Genomic DNA, 25,475 nt, shown 5'->3' on the forward strand with positions numbered 1-25,475 from the left:
ATCTACGCCCTTGCGCGTCACAGAACATAAATGACAATTCATAAATATCTGGAGTAGATGAAAGCCCTCTAGCTCAATGAATTAATATGCTTCCTTAACAACAAATGTTTATTTTAAAGATTTATACGTTCCTCTTAGGTTCTCAAACTGTGGGACAGTTCCCACTAGTGGTGGGTGGTGGTACTGCAGGTGGGCTCTGCACAAGCGAAGACGTCTCTTGTGATTTTATTTCAGGTTGGATCTTTGTTGGTGTTGACCGAGTGAATGATTGTGTGAGCTTCTTTTGGTTCGTGAAGTCAGGTTCAAAAGATGACTCAACTCACTCGTGCTTGGCTGCAATTTTGCTTTTTTAATAAGCAGATGGATTTTCCCTCATAAAGTCTTTTTTTTCTTCTTACAACCATAGACATGTTTATATCATTAAAAAAAAGAGGAAATGTAACACAAATCGCACCTTATACATACATACTGTGATAACTGTGTCCAGAGTGGCGCAGACAGACACAAGGCTTTTTTTTGTTTTGTTTTTTTGCTTTTTGCTTTATAGCACAAAAAATGAGTGACTGAGTATGGCCTGCTAAAATGTCGCCATGAGTAATAGTAGATAATGAACCGTACACAGGATAATATATCCTTTTATAACACCTTTTTATAACAGATTCTTTTTAAATCAATGTACATCCCAAAAGCATGATCATAAATAGCACATACACTGTGTATAAAAGAGGAACAAAACCAAAAAACAACCAAAGAAAGCAGAGCATGCCTTCCAGTGATAGGTACATTCACTTTTTCCTTTTTTTTCTTCTTTTTTCTCCACATGGACAGCTTAGACATACACAACAAACATCATCCCATCAAATATCAGCTAAAAGACATTTGACCAGAATCAGCCATGCCCTTTCAGCTCAACTCCGAAAACAGGTTTTTTTAAATGTCTAAATGGTTCAAAGTGATACTAAAAAAAACCAAAAAACACACACTAAATCATCACTGAGACTTCCAGCTTTTAAAGTTCCTCCAGAGACGCGGCAAGCAAAGAGAGATCGCAGCTTTATCACGGAGACATGATCGCTGTTTAGCTACTGAGAAGAATCTCAACATCACACGGATACTGTTTGGATACTTTATGGACAGAGACAGGAAAGAGAGGAAGAATATGCAGAAACACACGGACGGTTTGAGTTAGTTGCTACTAGTTTTTTTTTTGTTGACAGGTTAACAGGCAGATTAAATGCTACTTATCACAGCCAGAGCCGGGAGAGAAGAGGAGCTACTGTACTGGTGAAGAAGAAGAACAGGCATGGCTCAGAGGACATCGCGGACGGTTTGAGTGCATGATGAGTGCAAGTGTTTCCCCACAGGTGCAGTAAAGCTCAGACTAACCCTTGTAAGCTCACATCAGTTAGTTTTAGTGTCACACGACGGATGTAGAGCTGCTTCTTCTTTTCAGTCCTTCCATTAAGCATATTTACGGAGGAGAGGCTAAACATGCACAAAGTGGGAGCTGATAAAAATGGAAGGGATCATTCACTCGTTCACTCACTCCACCAAATAATAAAGATCGGAAAGAAAAAACAAAACGATGGCTTTCATCTGAACAAAAACTATTGACAGCAATACCAACATGTACACTATAATACAGCAATAATATATATTAAAAGAGAAAAAATTCAAGTTCTGACGCAGTAACACTGATGTTTCTGAAATGTGGGGGTGGGGGGTAATAAAAGGCTGCGGGCAAAGAAAGACAGAACAAAACACGTATGGCTGACTGACATCTCATACTGCAGGTCAAGTTCGCGTGACACCCGACGCTCTGCGCTACAACCGCAGGTTGGTGGCTTTTTTTTCTTTCATTTTTTTTTCCAAATTCTTTTACGACTCAAGAGTGCAACCAAAGTGCTCTCTGTTCATTGTGTAATATTAAAAAAGAGAGAAGCCAGCAGTAAACAGAGGAGAACCGACACAGAAACAAAAGTGGAACCTGAATTTCAGATACTTATATTTGCAAAACAGGCCGTAGAGACTGATCACCGATGAGCAACCCAGCAACCCAGCAGCAGCACTGGACTGTCTCTTTATGTACACCTTTTTTCCTCCTCTTTAATATAATAATAACAATAATAATAATAATTAACATACAGCTGTAAGAGACAGTTCCTTCAAACTGAAGAAAAATTGTGATGGAGAAGCATGCAGCCTCTTGGCTGGTGTGTCCTGTGTAAACGAGAAAAGCAGACTTAGCTTGGTGCTGGTTACAGACAAGTTGGTTGTCCGCCAGTTCGGTCAGTATGGCTACATTTCTTTTGGGGGGCTTTCACCATCTGCCCGCATGCTAAAAAATAAAGACGAGGCTCTGAAAGGTTTGGCTTTGCAGGTGTGGGTGTGGTGTCCTGTGTCTCGCCACCCGTCCTTCCGTTCCTCTTCCCCCACCCCTCCCTCTCCTCTGACTGACCCCTGGGGCTCCAGCAGGGGTCAAACGGTTCAGATCAGAGGATCAGCGAACACAGTTAAACTTGTCTTTTTGCTTCTCTCCAGATTTCACATTAGTCGTCAGTCATCCTTCAGTGACCAGCTGCTGTTTTTGTCCCTCTCTGTCAGAATCGCCTTCCTGCTTTGACTGGACCAAGGGAGGAGGTAAGGCTGGGCACCAAGGAGGGGCAACAGGCGACTCTTGGCGTAAACCTTGCCCCATGACCAGCCTCATTCTGCCCTAAACTCGTCTTCCTCCCGTTCTCACTCAGCCTCCCGCGAATGGTCGTTTCGGGGTCAAACCATGAACTCGTTGTTGCCGTACAGAACCAGCTGCTGCGGCCCCGAGCCGAAGTCCGACTCCCTCCGATGGCTTCCCGAGGGCTCCCGTGGCGAGCTGCGGCTCAGCCTGAGCCTGTGCCGCGTTTTCCCGGTACTTTGGCCCCCCTCTGCCTCAGCCAAAGGGGTCCCCAGGCTGCAGGAGGTGAGTAAGGGCCCGGAGGAGGAGGAACGGAACCTGTAGTGAGGGGAAGGAGAACCAGACGCGTTGGAGGAGAGAGAGGAGGAAGGGTGATAGGAGGAGACGGTGGAAGTGGAGTCTGCTGAATCCTGGGAGTCGGGCTGGCGTCGCAGAGCTCGCCTGCTCTTCGCCTCTGACTTTCTGGATCGGATTGTGCCGCGATCTGTGAAGAAGAACACACAAAGATGGCAGTGATAAGAGAGAGTTATTACACAAAAAGCAACTAATTGAATTACAAAATTAGGAAAATTTACATGAAAATTTACTTTCATGTAGACAATTTCACATGGTTATCCTTTATTAGACATAAATAGAATATGATTAGCTGACTTTACCTGGAGCCATTAAGCCATTACCTTAAACGAATATAAGGATGATGAAGGTTGAGTGAGAGTGTGAGTTGGCAGCATTTATATAGGATCTTTGGATTACATCGTTACCTGCAGTTAGTCACAGTAAGCAGGGACTGAAACATGAACACAAACACTGACACGCACCAGAGGGGTCAGAGGTGGCTCCCTCCGTATCCATGGTGATATTCTCTGAGCTGTCTGCTGTACCGATGGAGGCTTCAGATTCAGGAGTTTCATCATCGGATGCTCGCGGCTCCAGGATCAACATTTCATAGGTCAGCTCCTCCCTGTTGACAGACACATTAAAGGTCATATTTTAAGTTTTGGGATATTTATTACTGTATGCAACTGACCCAAAGCCATCCACATAGAAGCACACGGCAGCTACAAGACAGAACAAAAATAAATTTTATGTTTGCTCTGAGTTTCCAGGTGACATTAGTTACATTAGTTTTTAGGTGGTTTTAAAGCCTGCACTGTTGTCTGACTTTAAATATGTAACATGTGTAACAGGAATGCACAACTTAAATGTAACAGTATGACCACAGAAACGGCATACTTTTCTTTCTGCAGACTCTCAATCTGCTCTGCGAGGATTCGCTCCTCCTGCTGCATCGCCAGCTCCTGCTGGTCATTGAGCACGGCCTCTGCTGCGTCCTCCACTCCTCCTCCTCCTACGGCAGTTTCTCCATCAACCCCAGAGGGCGCTCTGGGGCTGAGAGGAGGTGAGGTCGTGTGGGTGGTGCTTTGCCAAACACGGCTTTTGCTCTGCAAGTACACACACACACACACACACACACTTATAGAGAGTGTGTTAGCGGAAGTCCAAAGTGACCAGAATGTTCAGGGAGAGACAGTGATGAAGCACACAAAGCTAAGCTGCTACAGGTGTAGGTGGATGCTCTGACCACATACTGACTAGATAGACTGAGCACAGTTCACCACATCACTGCTAAAAAGAAAGACTATGAGGTCAGGTGATAATCACTACGAACAGTTACACACAATCACTTCATACACACACACACACACACAGGTTGGCATTACCTTAACTTTAGCTGTGTTAGGCTGTACATTGTAAAACAGAAACAGAAAGCAAAGAGCAATCAGTGGGGCTACAGTTAGTGAGCTGCCTTTTTTGAGAGAAGCATAAACATTCAGCAGTGATTAAAGAACAGTGACGGCAGCCGTGAAGCTGTAGAAATGCACACTACTGCTTATGATGCAGCTCTGCTAACCTGAAATAGTTGATGTTATTAAGTTAGCCTCAATGCTTTCGTAGCCGAAAGCATATGCTTTCTATTTTCAGGGTTTATTTATAGTGCAGTTTGTTTTTGGAAATGTTAAACGTCAAGTGTGAACACGGCACAAAGTCTTTTAATGTGAGAAGATGTCTCCTATGGAACATCTGGATGTAGCTAATATATATATATATATATATATATATATATATATATATATATATATATATATATATATATACTTACTATGTACTAGTCAAGATAATGGCTTACTTTGCCTCCCTCCAGACTTCACAGAACATCACTATTTATGTTTATATTAATAATTAAATCTACACAAACAACAAAGCTACAGTACATTATCTGAGAAACAATGTAGTGTATAAATACAGTTTATACAAACAACAATGCTTGGAGAGGCTACACTGCACATAAACACTGTTTTGTGTTTAAAATGCTGTGGCTTATTTGACTTAAAGGTCAGTTGTTCAACTTTTGCTTGACTGTAAAGTCAACTTTAGACTGTAGCAGCCATTGATTTAAAGCGTCAATTTGAACATTTCGTCTGCTGTTGTCGAGGCTTTTTGAAACCAGAGACAGAGAAACTACGGACACCGTATCCTCATGTAGCTGTGGACTGCTGTGAACATAAAGCAGCCATTAGCTAAAGCACAAGCTGCTTTGCCGTCTCTTGTAGTCTAAGATGAACACCAGGCTTTATGAAGGGTATGAAGAAAATGTTTACTGAGGTCATAAATGACTGTAGCAAAAAGGTCGTTTTTCCCCATTGACTTCTACAGTCTGATTTCTTATGGCAACCAGACGAGCTGCCCCCTGCTGGCCAATAAAAAAAAATCCTGATTTAAAATAGTTCATCAATGGCTACATCCATCTCTTTTATACAGTTTTATGATGTTGAAGTCGGCCTCTTTTGATATACTGCTAATGATGACGACAAACCAGTATATTTAAAAAGAATTGAAGCAATAACTTATAGCTAATATTAAACGTAATAATACTTAATATTAATACAATAAATAAACGAGCTAATGTTTTTATTTGAGTACAGTTGTGCTTACAGACCCTCTCCACCTTCCTATACTTCTGATTATCATCAATATAATCAATAATCAGTTGCTAAACAGAAGACATACATTACATACATTATTTCAAATTACAACTGAAACTGTGAGAAAATGATTACCAGCAATGTTAATTATTTAATACAAACACCCGACCTGGCTGCCAGAGGCCACGTTGCTATAATAAACGATATAACAATGCCAGCTGAAAGACTTCTGATGTTGTATGATTTGCTGCGCTGCATGTTAGCCAACCCACTGATAACAAAACAGCAACACAAACAAAGAGTCAGACACCTGACATAGAAGTAGCTTACAGGTATATGAGATGAGTGGTGTTACAGACGGCATGAGTGGACGGAATTAAGAGACTGATGGACAGGACAGGACTGGTGGTGGGCGGGTACATGTTGTGGGAGGGGCATACATACCGGGGTGGTAGTGCGGGTAATGCTCATAAACCTAACGGCAATTAGTACGGGTTTCTGGAAGGAGGGTGTGGGGGAGGAAAGGAGGAAGGACAGGTTAGGATTAAGGAGCGGTGAAGGTTATCATTTTAGTATGGATCTGGTTATTTTACAGGTCAAAAGAGGTTTCCAGATTAAAATGAGCTACAGTTGGTTAGAAAGAGAAAGATCTGAAGAAATCTTCCCAACCAGAAAATACCCAGTGTAAAAAGACGCCGAGGGAGGAATTGATAGGCAACTGAACAATGCTGAGGTTCGATTAAAAAGTTAATTAACAGGAAATTCCTAAGTGGGCAAACGTGAATTCATGATTCATACTAGGCTGAATGCAAGTCTTTGTAACAGCCTCAAAAGACGACTTTTCACCTTTCACTTTTCAACAAAGATAAAACTCAGACATTTCTGTTTCTCTCACCAGTTAATGTGTCTTTGCTTTTGTTTTTTGTCCTTGGTGCATTGCAGTTTTATGACAGCAAAAACTATGTAAGAGCCCAACAAGGGTCTGCTGTGGGAAGTTGGGAACTAGGGTCTACTGTGACTGGCTGACCAGATCTGGCCCAGAAAACAACAACCAGGCGAGATAGCTCTGAACCTGCAAATCATTAAAAAACACTCTTATTTGGAAAGTGTGGATCCATGTGGATGCTGGAGGAATTTGGTTGTCCTGTGAAGCACAAGTTAGCTCATCTTCCCGAATAATGCTTTCCAGAAAGACAGATTACACAGCAGGATGCTCCTTAGGGAGTACAATAATTGCATTCCTGGGTGAAATCATGTAATAGAAGGTATACTGTATAATGTTACATACTGTATTTAGGCATGAGCTGCTTCCTGCTGAAATTTTCAATTTCTCCAATTTTGAATCTTTTGTAGCTTTTTTTGCCTAAATGAACCTCTTATCTCAGTTTCTTGCCGATTACTTGCATGAATAGTGGCTGCATCATCACCATTTACTAAAACTACGCAGTTGGAAAGTACGTCAGTCCACTAGGGTGCTTTTGAGAACTTTACACTTTTCTTCTGAGGTTATTGTTTCCCTGGTATAAATGATCTTATGTGTCCCAAAGAGACCTTTGACGTAAAGAATTAAACTCCTGTGAGGTATTATTACAGCAGAATAATTCACAAATGAATGATTCAAACAAGTGTCCATCCCCTTCAAATGCTTTTTTTGGGTCACCTTTTTGCATGTGTAAGAAAAACACAGCAAAAAGTGTTGATGACACATGTAAAGAAACACACAGGAATGAACTCCTGCCATGGCGACAACCATGCCAGCTGCTCGTGGAGCTGAAAACGGATCCATTTTGATGAGGAGTGAGAGGAAGGAGTAAATAAAAAATAAAAAACTTTCGCTCAATGACAACCTCAGCCTCTATGCTAACACCTACTGCACTTTGATCTTACCATGGACCTCCTGATGTGGGTCAGCCTGCTCTTGGCTTTGTTCTCTGCAAACTCCAGACTGCTGATGTCCTTCAGACGAGCCTTGTACTTGCTCATCTGCTCGTTGATGATCAGCTCCACACACCTGCGGACCAGAGAGCCATTTAAATTGGAAGCAAACAGAGCAGAGATGCTCTGGTACCCTATGATAGGCTTGGACACACTTGGATAAGGAGATGTTTGTTTTTCTTGAAAACCCCCTTTTCAAAATGTAAGAGGCTGAAGTTTTTTTTGTTGACATCAGCCCAAAGATGCAGTTACATTTAGATGTTATTAAGCTGTAATTACAGCAGTATACCAGGTTTCTGGCATTTAATGAATAATGACTGTAAAATTGCAGGGTCAGTTTGTGAACATACGCTGTGGTCTTGCTGATGTCTTGGACGCTCTGCAGTGGGTCAATGCTGTCGGGGCAGCGAAGGATGCAGGGAGCAAACACGATGGCGAGGGCGTTGGCTGACATCCTGTTTGTCTCCTCCTGCAGGGCAATCCTGTAACAGCATAATACTTTTAATCCTGATGTGCAATTCCCACTGAACACAGCTCTAATCCAGTGTGTCTGACGACTAGTGAAAATAATAATATATATAATAGGCCCTGAAACCTCTGCAGCTTCGACCTGATGCTCAAAAACATGATTCAGATCTTATTATAAAACCCTTTTTTCCAGGCACAAGCTGTTTGCCTGGTCATATTGATTCAAGTCATCACTCACCTGACCAGATGGAAGATGAGGCGCTCCAGTGTGCTGAGGTGTGTCCTGCTGAGCTGGTCGATCACAGAATACACTCCGTTGATCACCTCCCGCTTGTCTGGCTGACCTGAAAAGGCAGAAAAACACCACAGAGTTCAGGCAAACGCATTTTTTCAAGCTAACTCGGTCCTGGGCTGAAAACCAGCAAACAGACGGTAAAGAGCATAAGCATGAGTTTACCCATGGCTCTCAGGAACTCCTCGTAGAGTTCAAAGGTCATGAGAGGGCTTGGCAGGTCACGGAGCCACTGTTTGAGCACACTGGCAATAACGTGGATATTGTAGTCATCCAGATTCACGCTGCTGACATCTGAAAGAGCATGATTTCAGACAAGTTAACATGGTTTCTCTTTGATCTTTGGTCCAAATGATGCAGTAGTTCATACATGTAGTTTAAAAATCATTTAATAAACGGCCACGAAAACTGGCAGGATTCAAGTTTATTTTAGCTTTTAGTCCTCATTAAAAATTCCTTTTTTTCCATAACAGTGCCATCTGTCTCAGCTGTACTTTGTAATTAGTGATAATTAGTCACCAACTAAACCACATTTTTATGACAGTACACATTTTCACCCATAAAACCAGCTCATTAGGATGGCGACACGTACTTTTTAGGATCTTTATTTTCTCAATTTGACTTTCAGACTTGTTTCACACTTTTAAACGCCCCGGCAGGAATCCTGTAATATGTATTTGGAATGTGTGTCTCATTGATCTGTGAGTCAGCCTCACCCGTGTCCAGCCCCTGTCGGAGTTCTTTGATCTTATTGGTGGAGCCCGACTTCCTGTAGATGCCCTCTGTGTAGAGGCCGTGCATCTCGATGTAGTTGATGAGCTTCTCCACCAGCTGGGGTACGGTGCGCTCCTCGCTGGTCAGACGCGACAACTCCACGCCGAACTGCCGTGACGACAGCTCCGGGTCGTACTTGTTTGCAAACGTAAATAATGCTGCACATTAAACTGAACCACTGGCAGGCTGCACAGACCAGTGACCGTTACAGCTCGATGATGAAGGATGACGTAAACGTAAACTCCCATCTGCATTATACAGTAATATCTACCTAAAGCTGGTAAACATCTGTGTGTACTGATGACGCACGGGACTTTTTATTTATTATGACTTCCTTTCTTTCAGGGCTAAAATTCTTTCAGTAGGATTAATGGAGAAAAACTTGATACAAACTCCTTTAGTCATACTGTAACACATTCAGACGACATCAAACCACAAAATAAACCAAAAGGGCAAAAGGTGATTATTTTAGCTAATGATTATACTGCGCTGTGATTTCGATTGTTGGCTACATATTTTGAACGGCGGAGAGAACCCGTGTCATCTTAAAACAAGTGTCACATAAAAAAAGGAACTCCACCTACCTTCTTGCTGCACTTCGTGGTCATTTTGGAACAGCACTTCCTGTGGCAGGCGTAGCGACACACTGTAGACAAAACAAACGACAATCAGACGGGAGGCATTTCTACAAACTCCTCACAGTCACGACAGCGGCAGTCGGTGCTGTAGACATTTACCACCTCAAAGGCTAGGGCAAGCGTGGAGGCGGCAGAGAGCCGGGATGGGATGTCTGCTCTCAGAGTGCAGATGGAGCTCTGTAACTAGATCGAAGACGGACTCATGAAAGGAGAGGGAGGTTTAATCGAATTCTGCAGACACTCAGGCACGCAGGGAAAGTGTGTTAGTTTTTTGCGTATGTGTGTGTGTGTAAGGACTGCCATGTGAGTGGAAAGAAAAACTACACAGTTTTGAGTGTGAGTGGTGTGGTAAGTGAGTTAGGAGAACATTAGGATCTGCGGCTGGTGTGTATTTTTATATATGTGTGTGTGTGTGTGTGTGTGTGTGTGAGTGTGAGTGTGAGAGAGAGAGAGAGAGAGAGAGAGAGAGAGAGAGAGAAAGATCCTGGGCGGACAGCTTAATGCTTGATTTTAAACTGACCAGCGGACAGCTGACAGTTACTGACAGAAAAACTAAAGCAACAGTGCTGAAAAGTGTCACCTCACTATGATTTTGCATTAAGATAACAGACGTTATGCACGTAGCTCTTATCCCTGCAGTTTTAAAGCTAAAAATGCCTGCTGCACCTGTTTATATTTCACTTTAAGACCAGAAACATTGTGCAGTGGTTAGCACTGTTGCCTCCAAGCAAGCAGGTCCTGTGTTCAAATCTACCCACTCACTATCCACTATGTCCTGCTTTCTCCATGAGTCTGCATGAGCTCTCCCTGGATTTCCATCAACAGTCCAAAGATATACGTGTCAGGTTAGCTGGTGATGATAAATATGCCATATGTGTGAATGGCTGTCTGCCTCTGCTTTAGCCCTGCAATAAACTGGCGACCTGTCTAGGGTGGACCCCGCTCTCTACTGGAGCTGCTGCTCCTTCACATTGAGGTGTTTGGGTATCTGATAAGGATGACTCCTGCGCACTGGGAGAACAATCAGGGTAGACACAGGACATGCTGGAGAGGTTATGTCTCTCGGCCAGCTCAAGTACGTCTTAGCATTCCCTGAGAAGAGCTGGAGAAGGTGGATGGGTGGAAGGAGGCCTGGGTACCTCTTCTTAGACTGATGCCCCTGCAACCTTTACCCAGATAAGCATCACAAAAAAGGTGGATGGATGTGTATATGGGTGGATGGACTGTAGATAATTTAGATGTGATGTTTTATCTCCTCGAGGCCAACTAACAAACTGAGAATTCAACAGTCTTGTGAGCCACACTTTGTGACATTGCTCTAATAAACATAAGGCTCTAATAAGGATAATTTGGCACTGACACATGGCAACACTTCCTTCGTTATTTGGTCTTCATTTTTATTTTTGGAAGCTAAAACACTGTACCCCCACCATGCTGAAGGGTTTCTGGTTAGTTAACCTTTTTTCCCCAATGACAACCACAAAGTAGTTTTGAAAGCTGGAACAAAAAAATCCTACAGCACCTCCTGTGCCCTCCACATGAGGGCGGACCCAAGGAGCTTTTTTTAACTAAGCATAGCTGAGCCACAGAGGCTCGCTCTCGAGTCCCTACCCCAGGCCTGTCTCCAGGGTGGTATCCTGGTGACCTGTCCTGGGCAGGGTAAACTGGAGCTTTGACTTCAGTTCCTAAATGTGTGTTTTGGACAGATGTGTTCTGTGTGTAGTGCTTACGTTTGCAGACACAGGCTCGATCCATCATCCAGATGAGGGAGGAGCAGTACTCGCAGTAGGTGGGGATGCTGTACTGAGTGGACTTGAAAATGTGGCCGTTGTGTTCCTCCACCTGCAGGGGGCAGCAGACCTGCCAGTCAGCTCAGTTGACATATGAAGCAGAGACTGCATATAAAAGATGTCTGTATCTACTAGGGGTGCAACGATACTCGTATCGATATTGAACCGTTCGATACAGTGCTTTCGGTTCGGTACGCATATGTATTGAACAATACAAAATTTGTAATTTATTTTATCAACTTTCCTTCTGACGATGCTGTCTGTGTTGAGCGCTCAGTGAATCTGCGTTCGACTACTCCGCCTAGGCTGCACTGTCGAGCGAAGATCCACTGAGCGTTCAACACAGACAGCATTGCCAGAAGGAAGAGCGCAGGGCAAGCTAGCGAGACAGAAGTTAAGCTATCCTTGCAACATGGCAAATTGAACCTCCCCCACCCTCATTCAGATCTGGCGTTTGGAATTATTTTGGTTTTCATGTGAAGTATGACCCTGAAGGTAAGCGCGTCATGGACTAAAGTAAAACAGTATGTTGGATGTGCCACGCAATGCTCAATTACATGGGTGGGAACTAGTGTGTTAGCGCAGTTAGCTCGTTAACGTGTTGGCCATCTAGCCCCATGCAGGGGTAGCTCGTTAACGGAGATTTGCCGTGTTGTGGCGTTAACATCATTTCAACGAGATTAACGCTGACAGGACTAGTGGGAACACAACGAATATGACTGCACATTTACGCCGACATCATCCTAGTGCAAAGACAAGTGGAAGCAGACAAAAACAACAAGCATGCATGCTACAAACTTTACCCGAGTCATTTAGACAGCCGTTAGCACATGATTCTCCTTATGGGGACCTGATATGTTTAATATTGTGGCGAGCTCAGACAAGGAGGAAACGGAGGTGTCGTTTGGTCTTGCTTCCCGTGAGCTAGCCAGGGAGCACAGCCGTTTATTGACATCTGCAGAAGAACACTGCCGCTAGCTAACTGCTCAGCGCGGCAACCGCATAGCAACAACAACACACAGAGCGCCCCTCTGACCCCGGAAGGACACACCGTCGCATCGAGAGGGCGTCACCCGTCACTATGGCAACATAAACAAAACATAACTGTACAAACAGAACCCCGAACAGCCCTGACCCGCTACATAGCCCACACCTAAGGGGTCAGTCGTCCCCGACGACCCCATTACCCCACACAAAGTCCTGCAAATGTCCAGGTGCCTTCTTTTGGCGCACCGGGGAAAAGTCACTCGGGTCAGAACATGGGGTGCCACCATCATCCCACTTCCGACACCAATGTGGCGAGCTCAGACAAGGAGGAGACGGAGGTGTCGGTTGGTCTTGCTTCCCGTGAGCTAGCCAGGGAGCACAGCCGTTTATTGACATCTGCAGAAGAACACTGCCGCTAGCTAACTGCTCAGCGCGGCAACCGCACAGCAACAACAACAGCAGCACACAGGGCGCCCTCTGACCCCGGAAGGACACACCGTCGCAGCGAGAGGGCGTCACCCGTCACTATGGCAACATAAACAAAACATAACTGTACAAACAGAACCCCGAACAGCCCTGACCCGCTACAATATGCTGCTGAGAATATAGCCCAGAAGAAGCGTATAGTATAGCTTTTATTTTGGAAAGAGCCATTTCTCTGTAATAAACTCTCTTTTCCAAAGATGAGCGATTCCTCAATCAGATACAGGTGTTACCGCGCCAGATCCGCGGCCCCGACCGTAGTAAGGAAACCTCTGGCAGTTACTTGAAGGTTCCGTAACTGACTCGTAGCCGGCAACAGCTTACTATACAGGTCAACTCCGCTAGCAAAAAGATCGAAGGAGGCGTAGGAAACTGCTTCACCGAACTTTATTTCTTCTCTAAGGCACGAACACCGCATACAGTGGGCTGAAACAGTTTACTCACAGCGAGCATCGCCGACACAACTCTGGCTGTCGAGGGAGTTATTATATTCCTTTTATTTCTTTTCTTTTCGTCTCTTCTGTAGCTAACCGTTACTTTTTCCCCTTCTCCGCTCTCTCTCTTCACACACACCAGGCAGTCCCGCTACACACATCCCGAATACATTTCCCATCAGGCTTCATCCTTAAAGGGCCATGCCTGTAACACAGGGCTTGCAAAATCGCTAGCCCGACGTCCCGGGGCTAGCGATTTTTCCAGTCGGGTTACCAAAATCTATCTCTGCCCTGCCCGTCGGGCTATCATAGGAAGGAAAAATATATGTCAATGCTTTTGCATTCTTTCGGAAATGTAGCTGGGTAATTATGTCATTGGCATCGGTGAGCCACTGTCAATATGTGACATATTCAAATCGCGTTTGAATTTGCGCTTGTTTTTTGCTTTCACTTTGCAAATGTCCAGGTGCCTTCTTTTGGCGCACCGGCCGGTCACGACCGGCGGGGGAAAAGTCACTCGGGTCAGAACATGGGGTGCCACCATCATCCCACTTCTGACACCAATGTGGCGAGCTCAGACAAGGAGGAAACGGAGGTGTCGTTTGGTCTTGCTTCCCGTGAGCTAGCCAGGGAGCACAGCCGTTTATTGACATCTGCAGAAGAACACTGCCGCTAGCTAACTACTCAGCGCGGCAACCACACAGCAACAACAACACACAGGGCACCCTCTGACCCCGGAAGGACACACCGTCGCAGCGAGAGGGCGTCACCCGTCACTATGGCAACATAAACAAAACATAACTGTACAAACAGAACCCCGAACAGCCCTGACCCGCTACATAGCCCCCACCTAAGGGGTCAGTCGTCCCCGACGACCCCATTACCCCACACAAAGTCCTGCAAATGTCCAGGTGCCTTCTTTTGGCGTACCGGCCGGTCATGACCGGCGGGGGAAAAGTCACTCGGGTCAGAACATGGGGTGCCACCATCATCCCACTTCTGACACCAATGTGGCGAGCTCAGACAAGGAGGAGACGGAGGTGTCGTTTGGTCTTGCTTCCCGTGAGCTAGCCAGGGAGCACAGCCGTTTATTGACATCTGCAGAAGAACACTGCCGCTAGCTAACTGCTCAGCGCGGCAACCACACAGCAACAACAACACACAGGGCACCCTCTGACCCCGGAAGGACACACCGTCGCAGCGAGAGGGCGTCACCCGTCACTATGGCAACATAAACAAAACATAACTGTACAAACAGAACCCCGAACAGCCCTGACCCGCTACAATATGCTGCTGAGAATATAGCCCAGAAGAAGTGTATAGTATTGCTTTTATTTTGGGAAGAGCCATTTCTCTGTAATAAACTCTCTTTTCCAAAGATGAGTGATTCCTCAATCAGATTTATTTTTTTAATTACTTTTGTTTCAGCAACATTAAATTTAAAAACTGTACTTTTGAGTTAAAATATATATTTATAAGTTTAATAAATGACAAATTAAAAAGGCATGAACATTTTTTTTGTATCGAAAAAATATTGAACCGTGACACCAAAGTATCGAACCGAACCGTGAATTTTGTGTATCGTTGCACCCCTAGTATCTACCACTCAGGTTTGTGAAGCCCTGTTTTAAATCTTTGCAGAACTGGTTGCAATATCTGCTTTTTATGATTGATGGTATGAAAGTAATTTTTTCTTTGAAACTAACAAACTCACAATATCAGTTTCCTTCTTCCTTGACTTCTTGCGTTCTCGTTTTGGAGCCTGAAAAAAGCAAACATGACAAAATTTGTTTTCTCTGTATTTCTTACCAGTAATGCCTTAAGATTAGCAATTTTATGATGTTATATCCTATGAAAGAATTTCTCTGTTATCATTTAATGAATTCATCCAGATGTTACTGGTCTTACCCTGCCGATGGTTCCCTCCATGGGCTTATACTCCGTCATGAATTCATCCAGGAACACCTTGAACGTGTTGACCCACACCTTCACGGGTGACTCGCTCCAGTCTCTCTGCTCCATACGCATCGTCTTCTCCAGGATGTGCTCAAACAATGCGTACAGATCCTTGTAACGGATGCTTTTACCATCATCCATCTGGTGGCGAGGAAAAAAGAAAGGAAAGGACGCAGAAAATGTAAATCTAGTTTAAGTGGCAGCATCTCGGTTTTTAAAATCTTCCTGGTCGTGTGACAGCAATGACAGAGTAAAAGAGGGTGTCAGACTCACAGCGAGGGCAGTGGAGTACGAGTTGAAGATGTTGATCCTGAATTCCTTCAGCGCTTTCTTAAAAACAACATCCACCATGGTGTCCTTTTTACCATCTTCAGAATCAAGATCGGCAATCTGAGGGAGCGAAGCACACCAAAATAATCTATATGGATCAATATGTGAATCGGAGTTTGGGGTGAACTGTTCCTTTAATTCTGTTTGATGTTTAATTTACACAGACAACCACATACGACACGCTGCATGAGAATTTAAACGTTACGTACTACGAGGTAACCCTTACAACTCTATGAACAGCGAAAACACACAAACACTGCTCTTTGTGTGAGTCAGTGAGGCGTGTGCGGCCTTTGCCCTCTCACCTTCTTCATGAGGAAGTCGTTCATGCTGCGATAGTCGTGGGCCGAGGTGAGGATGTGCAGCGCGTCATTCTGCCACTGGGCAGGTTCCAGAGCGATGCTGCTGATCTTCACGCTGCGACGTCTCTTCATTTTGGGAGACGGCTCCTTGTTCTCCTTACTGTCTCTGACCCCCCGAGATGAAGCCGCCTCCAAATCTGGACTGTGAGGAGGAGACGGGCCTTCTGCTACACAAAGACACCAAAGGTTTAGGCTTAATTCATCTAGGAATAAAATACACAATTTTTTTGTTTTGTTTTCCATTAAAAACGACTATTCCTTATGCTATACTGTGCACTTCTACTCTTCACAAATTTATTACACCATGTCTCAAATTTACTGCCAGAACAAATTCATGCTTGCAGCTCTGATCCTGTTTTTATTCACTTGTGTGTACCGCACATGGGTGTGACCAGGATATTCTGGAAGTAGAGCTCCTCTTGGAAGTCTTTTTCAACATTTAACACAGCTGCTATTTATGGATCGGTCCTGTTCACTTGTGCCTGGTGATCTGTGTCAGAGGCCCATCTCTCTCTGCAGTCTTCTCTCATCAGATGGCAGATGGCCGTCCCTCCCCGAGCCTGGTTCAGATAGAGGTTTCTTCCTGTTAAAAGGAAGTTTTTCCTTCCCACTGTCGCCAAGTGCTTGCTCACAGCGCCATCCGATTGTTGGGGTTTTCTCTGTATTATTGTTGGGTCTTTATCTTACAACAGAAAGCACCTCGAGGTGACTTTTGTTAATGTGATTGCAACTGACTAAAAACTAGTGTGCTCCTGGTTGCTCTGCCTTTAAGCTTTGAAACTCTTGAACTGCTGAGACACAGCTCTCTCATCACCAGCAATGATCCTTCATATTAAACCTGCTGTTCTCTGCATGTCCACATCCATGAAGAAATCACAAAGCAAGAGGAAGATCCAGAAAGCGATCTAGAAACAGCAGCAATGCTGAGGCTGTCCAGAGCTAATCAGGTGACGTATTTCATTTTTATTTACAGTTCAGAGATAATTGTGAGCACATCTAGCGTTTGCGTGCTTATAAATCTGCTCAGAGGCTGTATGTGGCATGCTGAATAGCTTTTATTTTTACCATGTGTTTCTCCAACTTCACTCATGATGGCCTGCTTCTCCCTTGACAGTTTTTTCTCACTGTGTTTCGTTTTACTCCAGAATCGCATCTTCCCTCTCATCCTGCTGAAAAAACAAAACAAAACAAAACACTTCAACATCTAGCATAAAAAGTAAGATGTGACAAGAGAAAGTTGAGGAAGATCTACCTTCCATCTTGACTGGAGGTTTTCCTGAGGATCTCCATCTTGCCCAAGTCCCCTGATGACATGGTCTTATGGATTTTCTTCTGGTCTTTGTGAGACGACTGGAGAGAAAGATACAGTGAGTGAGAAAGACCACAAAACATATTTATAATCTGTCAGCTGACACGACTGTGACATGTTTTGATTAAGAATTCTGCAGAGTTTTATGGTTTTAGCAGAGTTTATTTGCAAAACTACAACTACTAAATTACTACTTCGAATAAATAAATGATCACATTAACTTCATGTGAAGAAACTGAAAAAATCGGCACCATAAACATGCACAGGCCTGATAATGAGAGTGTGTGATAGGCAAACAGAAGTCATATGTGTTAGACTGTGTAGGAAAATCTCATTGTTAGTGAGAAGTTACTCTGGTCCAGCTTTAATTGGCTCCAGCATGCAGGAGCAGTGCCGTGCAGTGCAATACGAGATGTTTTGTTTCAAGGACGGGTCAAGTTTGGGAGGTCAGAATATGAGAGAACAACGTCTTTGACCACATCACACGAGTCAAACGAGTTTGCGCTGGGACAGTCTGCGTTCAGTGCTGTAAAAGAAGAATATCTAAATAAACTCATTCTGAGTTTTAGCATTTTATTTTTCCTTCATGACAGATGCAAAACTGTGAGCAGTTTGGTCTAAGAGGATTTGTAATTTAACATGGTGAGGGGGACAACCACAGGTAGATAAGCTGAGGCTTCACCTATCATGTTGAATTTTCATTCACAGATACCACTGAGCTGTTTTTTACATCTTCTATTATTGTGAACCTATTGTGCTCAGTTTTAGCTCCACACTGTTACACATACCGTTTTCTCTAGCCAAGCTCCATTCTGTAGTCTTGCCCTTGCTGTAGGTCATTAGTTCAGTGTTTGACCTACGCATCTTTCTTTTGATTGGCTTACGCTCACAGACAAAAGGTTTAAATGGCAGGTGGGTGTGGCTTCTGTGCTGAGATGACCATATTAGAGATGATATTATCCTCTGTAATACGTCTGAGATGGAGGGTTTAGAGCAGTCTGAAGCTCACGCTTTAGGCTTGCAGGGATTACTTGATCTGTGGACATGTTTAATATGAGCTTCCTTCATTGTTTCATTACATATTCAGGGCTGGAGCTACACACCGACTCAAATAGCTGCTTGTTAAAACCACAGTGTGCTTCCATCACGTCACAAAGCAGAAATTCTCTCTTTAACATCAAAGTGAGCTCACTGCACTCAAACGACTTCCACAGTCGCCAGATCTCAATCCAACAGAGCACATCTGGAATGTGGTGCGACGGCATATTAGCATCATGAATATGCAGCACATTTATGCGTGACACTATCATGTCAAGATGGATCAAAATCTCCAGGAAGTGTTTCTAGCACCGTACTGAATCTGTGCCACGATGAATTCATCAGTTTAGAAGGCAAGGTAACTAATGACCAATGAGTATATATCACAGGAAATATAGGAAAGCATAATAGGTTCAGGTTACGAATAATTATGAGCTTTCAAAACTTGATGACTTTGCACTTCACTCTGTAAATCTGTAAATTTTGTATCTAATGAAACAATGCAAGCGAAGTGACCCTGTTGCATTTAGAACCTGTCTGAATAATTTAAGGATGATGACATTTTTGCAAAGCACATATTATCTGAATTAAACTAGCTGATAGAGCAAAGTGAAAACGGTAGTGTGGTCGAGAAGCTTGGACTTAGTTTCAAACTAGCAGCCACCAAAGCAGTGTGCAAGGCCATTCACAGCACCAAGTGACTTTTATCAGCACTGAGGAAAAACACAAACAGCGCTGCCATATTTAGCAGAGAAACATGTTTTTGGTCTGACAGCATTGAAAAACTGAAAGTGGGGTTAGCAGTGTTAAAAGGCTCGTCCCCCTGTCGTGTGGCCAGATGCACATGAGAAGAAGGTAGAGAGGGGGACCGAAGTGGACAGGTTACTCGCACGGAGGTCAGGTGACCGCCGCAGACCCGGTATTTTACCATCTCGGAGTCACTGTGACAGTCAGCGTCGGGGTGGGAGTGTGGGGGAGACAGAGAGGGGGGCAGCGTGCAGGAGTGGGCGGGGATGTAGTATTCATCATCGTCATCCGACTGGGTCGCCCCCTCTGAGTTACAGCGAGTCAGGAAGTCGGAGCGCGTCCGGGACATTCGGGCTTTCTTTTTGGGGCCGGGGCGGCCCACCTGCTTCCAGGCAACCATAAGAATATATCAGCTGTGTGTGTATGTGTGTGTTTGTTGGCGTGCTTGTATTTACTTGTTTTGTGTCTTAAACTTGACTCAAAGTAAATAAAAATCTCAATCTTGAGTCTGAACTGAATGAGTAAAGATAACAATAATTACGATGTGCAAATGAAATTAAAGTGATGTGTAGAAGCTGCAGGCTCCTACCTCTCTGCTTCTGGATCCAGCAGACTTGGAATCATCTCTGAACATGGCGAGAGATCGTTCCTGGTTCACCAAATCCTTATCGGACCTGCATCAAATCACCACAGTTTAAAAGGTCCTACTTTGAGTTAACTGGTCTCTTTAAAAAGCGCTAATGAAGTCGACTTTTTTTTGTAATGAAGGAAAACTGGTGATACAGATTTGGGGAAATGAATCATTAGCCTTTAAACAGCACTGCAGGCTTGCAGCTGTTCATATTGCACTTTCAAAATAAAATGACTCGGATTAAGTGAGTTGATTTTTGGCATCTTCTTTAAGCAATTCTTCTTAAGCATCTTCTTTTGGCCATCACAATATTTAAGGGTTATGTTCACCAGCTCCAAGGGATGAAACTGTGCACCTATCTGGCCCAGGTTGTTCTATTGACACCATATGAAGACCTAGCTTAACACAACTGTGCAACTATCCACTGGGACTATTCACTCTACACGCCTCCTGCTTGTCCTGGCTAACTCAAAAAGATTCTCCCTTCCAGCAGATAAAGACCCCTCCACCCCCTCCATGGAATAGACCACGAGGTAAACAGTTTGCTTTGAGGAGTTTTCTTCCATTCAATCGAAACAGAAGAGGCACTGCAGGTGTGTTCATGGCGTTCCATTTAAATAGCTTCAGTGCACTCTGGAGAGGCAAATATACGCCTCGGCCCTGCTAAACAAACACAAAAGCACAGTTTACTTACTTGGAGAACGGCAGCTTGCGCCTGGGTGGGGAGAACACAGTACTAGAGGGTTTCTCCACCATGTTCACAATCACAGTCTGGGCGTTGCTCTTCTTCTGGGCCTTTGGAGGTTTGGTGTCCAGGACCGGGCTGGGGGCCTCCTTTGCTGACCTAATCGTCTTCCTCTCCTGCAGAGTGGGGAGTACGGCAGGAACGCTGCATGTGGGCTTCAGGGCAATTTTGATGTCCATCTCTGCGGAACAAATCCCTGGACCTTCCTGACTCTCTCCACGAGTGAAGGGAGCCTTTGAAGACTTACCGACCACAAATATGTCTCTCTTGGCTTGGGTGGAAACGCCGAGAGGCTGCTCCCTGTCTGATGCTATCTCAAGGCCTGCAATAGGGGTCATTTGGGCATTGGGTGCTCCTGTTTGAGAAGCTCTTTCTAGAGTTTGGGCTGCCAGCAGCTCTCCCTCTTCCAAAGGACTCTCTTTCTGCATACTGATCAACACCACTACAGGCCTTCGAGACGTGGACTCCCTTCTTTCTCTGTAAGAACTGCTGGGGCTTTCAGATTTTGGTTCATGAGCTGGACTTTGGTCAGAAGCAATATAAAAAGTTGCCCTCGGGGCCTCCATTTTGTTTGGCAACTCAGTCACAGGCTTTTCATTATAGTTGGAATCTCTCAGCCCCTGCTGAAGTTGAATATCCAGCGTCTTGGGCTGTTCCTGAAGTACACTGAGCTGAGAACTATATCCTCCGGAGCCTTCAGTTTCCATGTCTTCCACACTGAGAACTTCAAAACTTCCTTGACTAGCCGGGGACCCTTGGGGTGAATGTCTGTGATGCTCATCCTGTTGAGAGCTGCTGCTGCTGTTTGGGACCGGGTCTTCTGGCAGCGAACCCCCCAAGCTGGTACTTCGGACTTTAAGAAGCTCCAGGCTGAACTGTGCCTGCTCCAGCTCTCTCATTCGTCTGCTCTCTCGTTTCGACCGGTTCTTATGGCTGCTCTCGTCTGTGCTCCTGCTTCGCTCCAAGTCATCTTCTTTTTCCATCTCTGCTCCATAAAGTGAAACAGACTTAGAGTCTTCGGGGAGCTGTGCAGAGATGTCCTGGCCATAACTCTCCAGTCCGGATGAGGCGGGCTCTCTTCTTCCTGCCTCCATCGCTGCTGACAGACTTGTTTGTTCACCAAGTCTCTCGTGCTGCTCCTTGAAGTCTCTAAACCTGGAAACAGTAATAGTGAGGAAACAGAAGCCTATTATCCACATAGGCACCACCATGATTTTACTTCCTGTGCCAAAAACTTGGGTTTCTACACATTTTCACATAAAACACCACTTGGTGGCAGCAGATACAACTGTGAATCCTAGACTGTGCATACAGACAGATAGTGCAGGTGTCCCTTTGGATTGTTTGAAGTGTGTTCGAGTTCAACACTGTTTTGTTTTTTTTAAACCAGCAATAAGGTCTCCAAAGTAGCCCTGGTTAGAATTCCTGTGTAAATCTCATTGGCTGCATTTTGTTTAAATGCAACAATGTTAATGTGTCAGTGCATCAGTCCAACTATACAAATAAACACGCTGTATTTAAAAGACACTAATCAGTTGATTCAAACTACCTACAAGCTCAACTCCTTCACTCACCTGAGTCGAGCGAGGTATCCTCTGCTCCTCGCCTGTAACTGTATCATCGCTGCGTGCGTTCTGTGGTAACGCCTCCTCTCCCTGGATCCCTTCCAGGCTGTCTGAATTGCAGTAGCTGCCAGAGCCCTCCGATGGCAGCAGTTTTTCCAGCTCCTCTGTATGACGATCGCTGAATCCCGCCAGTGCAGGAACTTTCTCCTCTCTCTGTAACCCCTCCAAGCCGCCTGCAGACACAACGCCGCTCCCTCCTCAACGCTCAGGTCAATGGTGGACTGCCTGAAGAGGCAGAAACGCCACCATCGCTGAAAGAGAAAGAAAAGCACGGTGAGACAAAATAGATGTGAGGGAAAAAAGTCAGGCTGGGGATCCTTGAATATGTTGAGCTAAGCTTTGAATATTTTTTTAAAAGAAAAAGATGCTCATCCCCCTTTGGGACCACCTAAAATATGTGCATATCTGTGAGGCTAAACTGACGCAGTTTATGTAAGAGATGTATGAAATTTGACGCCTGTTATTCATTCACTATGTCAAATCAATATGATGCAGTATGACTGACACCGCAGGAATGTTTGATTCAGAAAACTCCTCACGTTATTTTGATTAAGCCCAACTCCAAAACTTGAACTGTAATCTTGGAAGGCCCACGCAGAAATGCAACCAACAAGCACAGAATAAAAATCCCACATGTGACAGTTTATGTTTCGATGCTCTGATATTCTCTCGTAAAAGTTATCTGTGCCTGAATGGATCCTGCTCTGGAATGACCTGGTGTGTTTTCTTTCAGTCTCATGAGGATTTGGACAGCTTCTCTCCAAGAACTCTTCCAGAAAAAACAGAAAGAGCAAATTTGTTGTCTTTCATCCTCTCTCTACCACTTAGTGCTGCATCGTTTTTTCCACAGTATTTACTCTGTAGCACACGTGTTATTTCTTTCTTATAACTCATTAAAAATGTAACATATTCAGTCATCATTTAATACAGTAGCTTTATACTTAATTTCATACAATTTTATTCGTATAGCACCAAATCACCAAAAACCTATCAAAAGCTTTCATGGCTTTTGCTTCCACTAGATCGATCGTGCTCACCAAAGTAAGCTAAATAGCAACTGACTTTGGCCTTTTAGATGAAAACACACTGCTCTGGATTTATAACAAGACAAATGAAAGCTGAATACACTCAGGCAAAGGCGGTGCCTGACTCAGGACATCCACTGGAGCATTATCTGGTATATGGATGCAATCGCATTAACATGGATTTTGTGTTAGAGACTTTGCTAGTTAAAGACCAAGAAGACAAATATCATACTTTATATCCCAACGCAGCATCATTGAAGGTCAGAGCTCTCCTGTGAGGACACAAGTGCTTATCATCTCAAAAGGAGAGACTATGTTTTAAGAACCATGACACTTAAAGAGTTAATACACAGCTATTAATCATCTAATGCTTAAACAGTCCCAGACTGGATTAGTGATACCCTTCGAGCATTAAGAAGAACAGAGGAACAAAGCTATAGAATTGGACCACTTCTTAGGCCCATCCCATCACAGCGTCTCACCTGAATGGTGCACGCAGCTCGTCTCATGTTGACAAAGTGCTTCCTCTCCAGAACTGCCCTGAAGCGGCGCTGCAGCATGACGATTCTCCGCAGGACCTCCTGGTGCAGGAGGGTCTGAAGACGCTGGCGCTCGGCCTCGCGCAGGAACACCTGCATCATACAGAAACATTAGGTAAAGTGAAGTTGCTGAAGTCCACTGCATGGGACATTTTAAAAAAACATATAGAGAGAAGGACAGTCCATTTATAATTTCCAGAATTCGTACCATGGTGCTGCCCACTTGGTACCCAGCAGGGGGCAGGTGGATCCGTCTGAAGAACTCCCTGACGCCCGACTTTGTGGGGCTAGTGCCCCGAGGCAGCAGCACATGGAAGTGATGCACAAAGTCCTGAAAAAAGGATTTTTGTATGTTCATTTTCTGGTGATTCATTTTGTGATGAAAATACAACATTAAAAACGTGTTTTGTTACATGAAGACAGAGTTCTGGTTAAGATTAAATACAGCAAGGAAATCTAAACATCATGACAAATGTTATTTTCTCAATAAAGTAAAACATCTTTTAAGCAACATAGTGATAACATGGCTTTGGCTGTGGATCTTCAGCGCAGTTGCGTTAGGAGGGGATTACCTGAAAGGTGTACTTGCTGCTGTAACCTGATTGTCTGATCCGGACAGTTTCCAGCATACCTGTGTACCTCAGCTGTCTGAGCACCAGACTGTCGTTGAAGCGCAGCGGCAGCTAAGTGGGACAGAAAAACAACAGGAGCGCTTAAACACAATCCAGCAGTCGGTCACTAAGAGGAGTGGAGGCTATTCTGCAGGAGCGATCACCTTCTCAGCGTTGGAGCGAATGCACTTGACAAAGTACGGCTCCGACTGATCCAGAGTCTCCATCAGCTTATTGAGCGACGCCTGCACACACAAACTGAAATGATCACACTTTTGCTCTTTGTTGTTACTGATGCTGCTGCACGTGCTCGTGCTGCCGTCTGCTGTGTCACCAGTGTTGTTGTAATTCTTTGAGTGCTCCAGCAGAGGGAGAAAGCGGCACTGACCTGGAACTGAGCGCTGATGCTGGGAGGCTTCTTCTTCTTGTGCAGATGAAGCAGAGACTTGGTGATGCGGTCGTGGAGCGTCACGCTGCTCAGGTAGCGCAGAGACTTAATGTCCAGCAAGTGCTGCGCACAAAAACCCGGATCATTTACAAACCTGTGTATCACTGAAGTGAATGAACACCTACTAAGTTTTGCGTAGTGTCAGGTCAGCGTCTTACCTTGGGAAGAGTTGGTTTAGTTTTGCAGTTTTTGTTTCTCCTGAACATGAGAAATTATAATTAGCAGATATTATCAGCAGACTCAACAGCTATTAACATCTTTTATTTCCTCTGTATTAGTGCTGATACGCTCTCTTATCCCTTCTTACAATCCAGCCTTACAGGCCTTACAGTATGCTGGGGGAAAGCGCCTTAAAAACCATTGCTTTAAAGACAGCCTATTATACTTGTCTGTATTTTTTGCCGGCTATACTCTATACTGTTACAGTGACATTATATTAAACATGCCAAAGTTTTGATTCATGAAGTCTGTGTGTGTGGATAATCCCTGTGACTCACAGTCTGCTCAAAACGGCTGCTTTTAGACAGCTATTTCCTTCCTTGGCTCTGTATGATGTTAATGACTGCAGATAGCCCTCAAATGGGCACGAAGATCTGGCTGTCAGCACCAGAAGCCTGACACATCTGCCGTTTAAACCTCCAGTTTACAAC

General features: G+C 44.4%; 1 protein-coding gene across 17 annotated transcripts in view; it reads right to left on the reverse strand.

Moving 5' to 3' along the window:
* Window positions 1-329: 329 nt before the first annotated feature.
* The window catches only part of LOC309709734 (unconventional myosin-IXAa-like), a 155,694-nt gene continuing 130,548 nt past the window's right edge, over window positions 330-25,475 (reverse strand). For 3 of the 17 annotated variants that reach the window (XM_082538521.1, XM_082538520.1, XM_082538519.1), the window contains 28 exons: window positions 24,984-25,023; window positions 24,766-24,888; window positions 24,542-24,622; window positions 24,339-24,449; window positions 23,975-24,097; window positions 23,710-23,859; window positions 22,152-22,453; window positions 20,527-21,732; window positions 19,791-19,875; window positions 19,383-19,586; window positions 17,360-17,457; window positions 17,173-17,276; window positions 16,051-16,274; window positions 15,689-15,805; window positions 15,368-15,556; window positions 15,174-15,221; window positions 11,496-11,607; window positions 9,712-9,773; window positions 9,070-9,262; window positions 8,519-8,647; window positions 8,300-8,405; window positions 7,944-8,075; window positions 7,546-7,669; window positions 6,103-6,156; window positions 4,396-4,416; window positions 3,908-4,116; window positions 3,493-3,635; window positions 330-3,158 (listed from right to left, as the gene is read on the reverse strand). In XM_082538521.1, coding sequence (XP_082394647.1) covers window positions 2,773-3,158; window positions 3,493-3,635; window positions 3,908-4,116; window positions 4,396-4,416; window positions 6,103-6,156; window positions 7,546-7,669; window positions 7,944-8,075; window positions 8,300-8,405; window positions 8,519-8,647; window positions 9,070-9,262; window positions 9,712-9,773; window positions 11,496-11,607; window positions 15,174-15,221; window positions 15,368-15,556; window positions 15,689-15,805; window positions 16,051-16,274; window positions 17,173-17,276; window positions 17,360-17,457; window positions 19,383-19,586; window positions 19,791-19,875; window positions 20,527-21,732; window positions 22,152-22,453; window positions 23,710-23,859; window positions 23,975-24,097; window positions 24,339-24,449; window positions 24,542-24,622; window positions 24,766-24,888; window positions 24,984-25,023 — 4,876 coding nt within the window. In that variant the 3' untranslated portion in view covers window positions 330-2,772. The remainder of the gene's footprint in view (window positions 3,159-3,492; window positions 3,636-3,907; window positions 4,117-4,395; window positions 4,417-6,102; window positions 6,157-7,545; window positions 7,670-7,943; window positions 8,076-8,299; window positions 8,406-8,518; window positions 8,648-9,069; window positions 9,263-9,711; window positions 9,774-11,495; window positions 11,608-15,173; window positions 15,222-15,367; window positions 15,557-15,688; window positions 15,806-16,050; window positions 16,275-17,172; window positions 17,277-17,359; window positions 17,458-19,382; window positions 19,587-19,790; window positions 19,876-20,526; window positions 21,733-22,151; window positions 22,454-23,709; window positions 23,860-23,974; window positions 24,098-24,338; window positions 24,450-24,541; window positions 24,623-24,765; window positions 24,889-24,983; window positions 25,024-25,475) is intronic. The other 14 variants (XM_082538527.1, XM_082538535.1, XM_082538531.1 and 11 more) reach the window with 13 other exon arrangements.

Source organism: Aulonocara stuartgranti (assembly GCF_965226115.1).
Source record: "Aulonocara stuartgranti genome assembly, chromosome: 7".
Classification (NCBI taxonomy): domain Eukaryota; kingdom Metazoa; phylum Chordata; class Actinopteri; order Cichliformes; family Cichlidae; genus Aulonocara; species Aulonocara stuartgranti.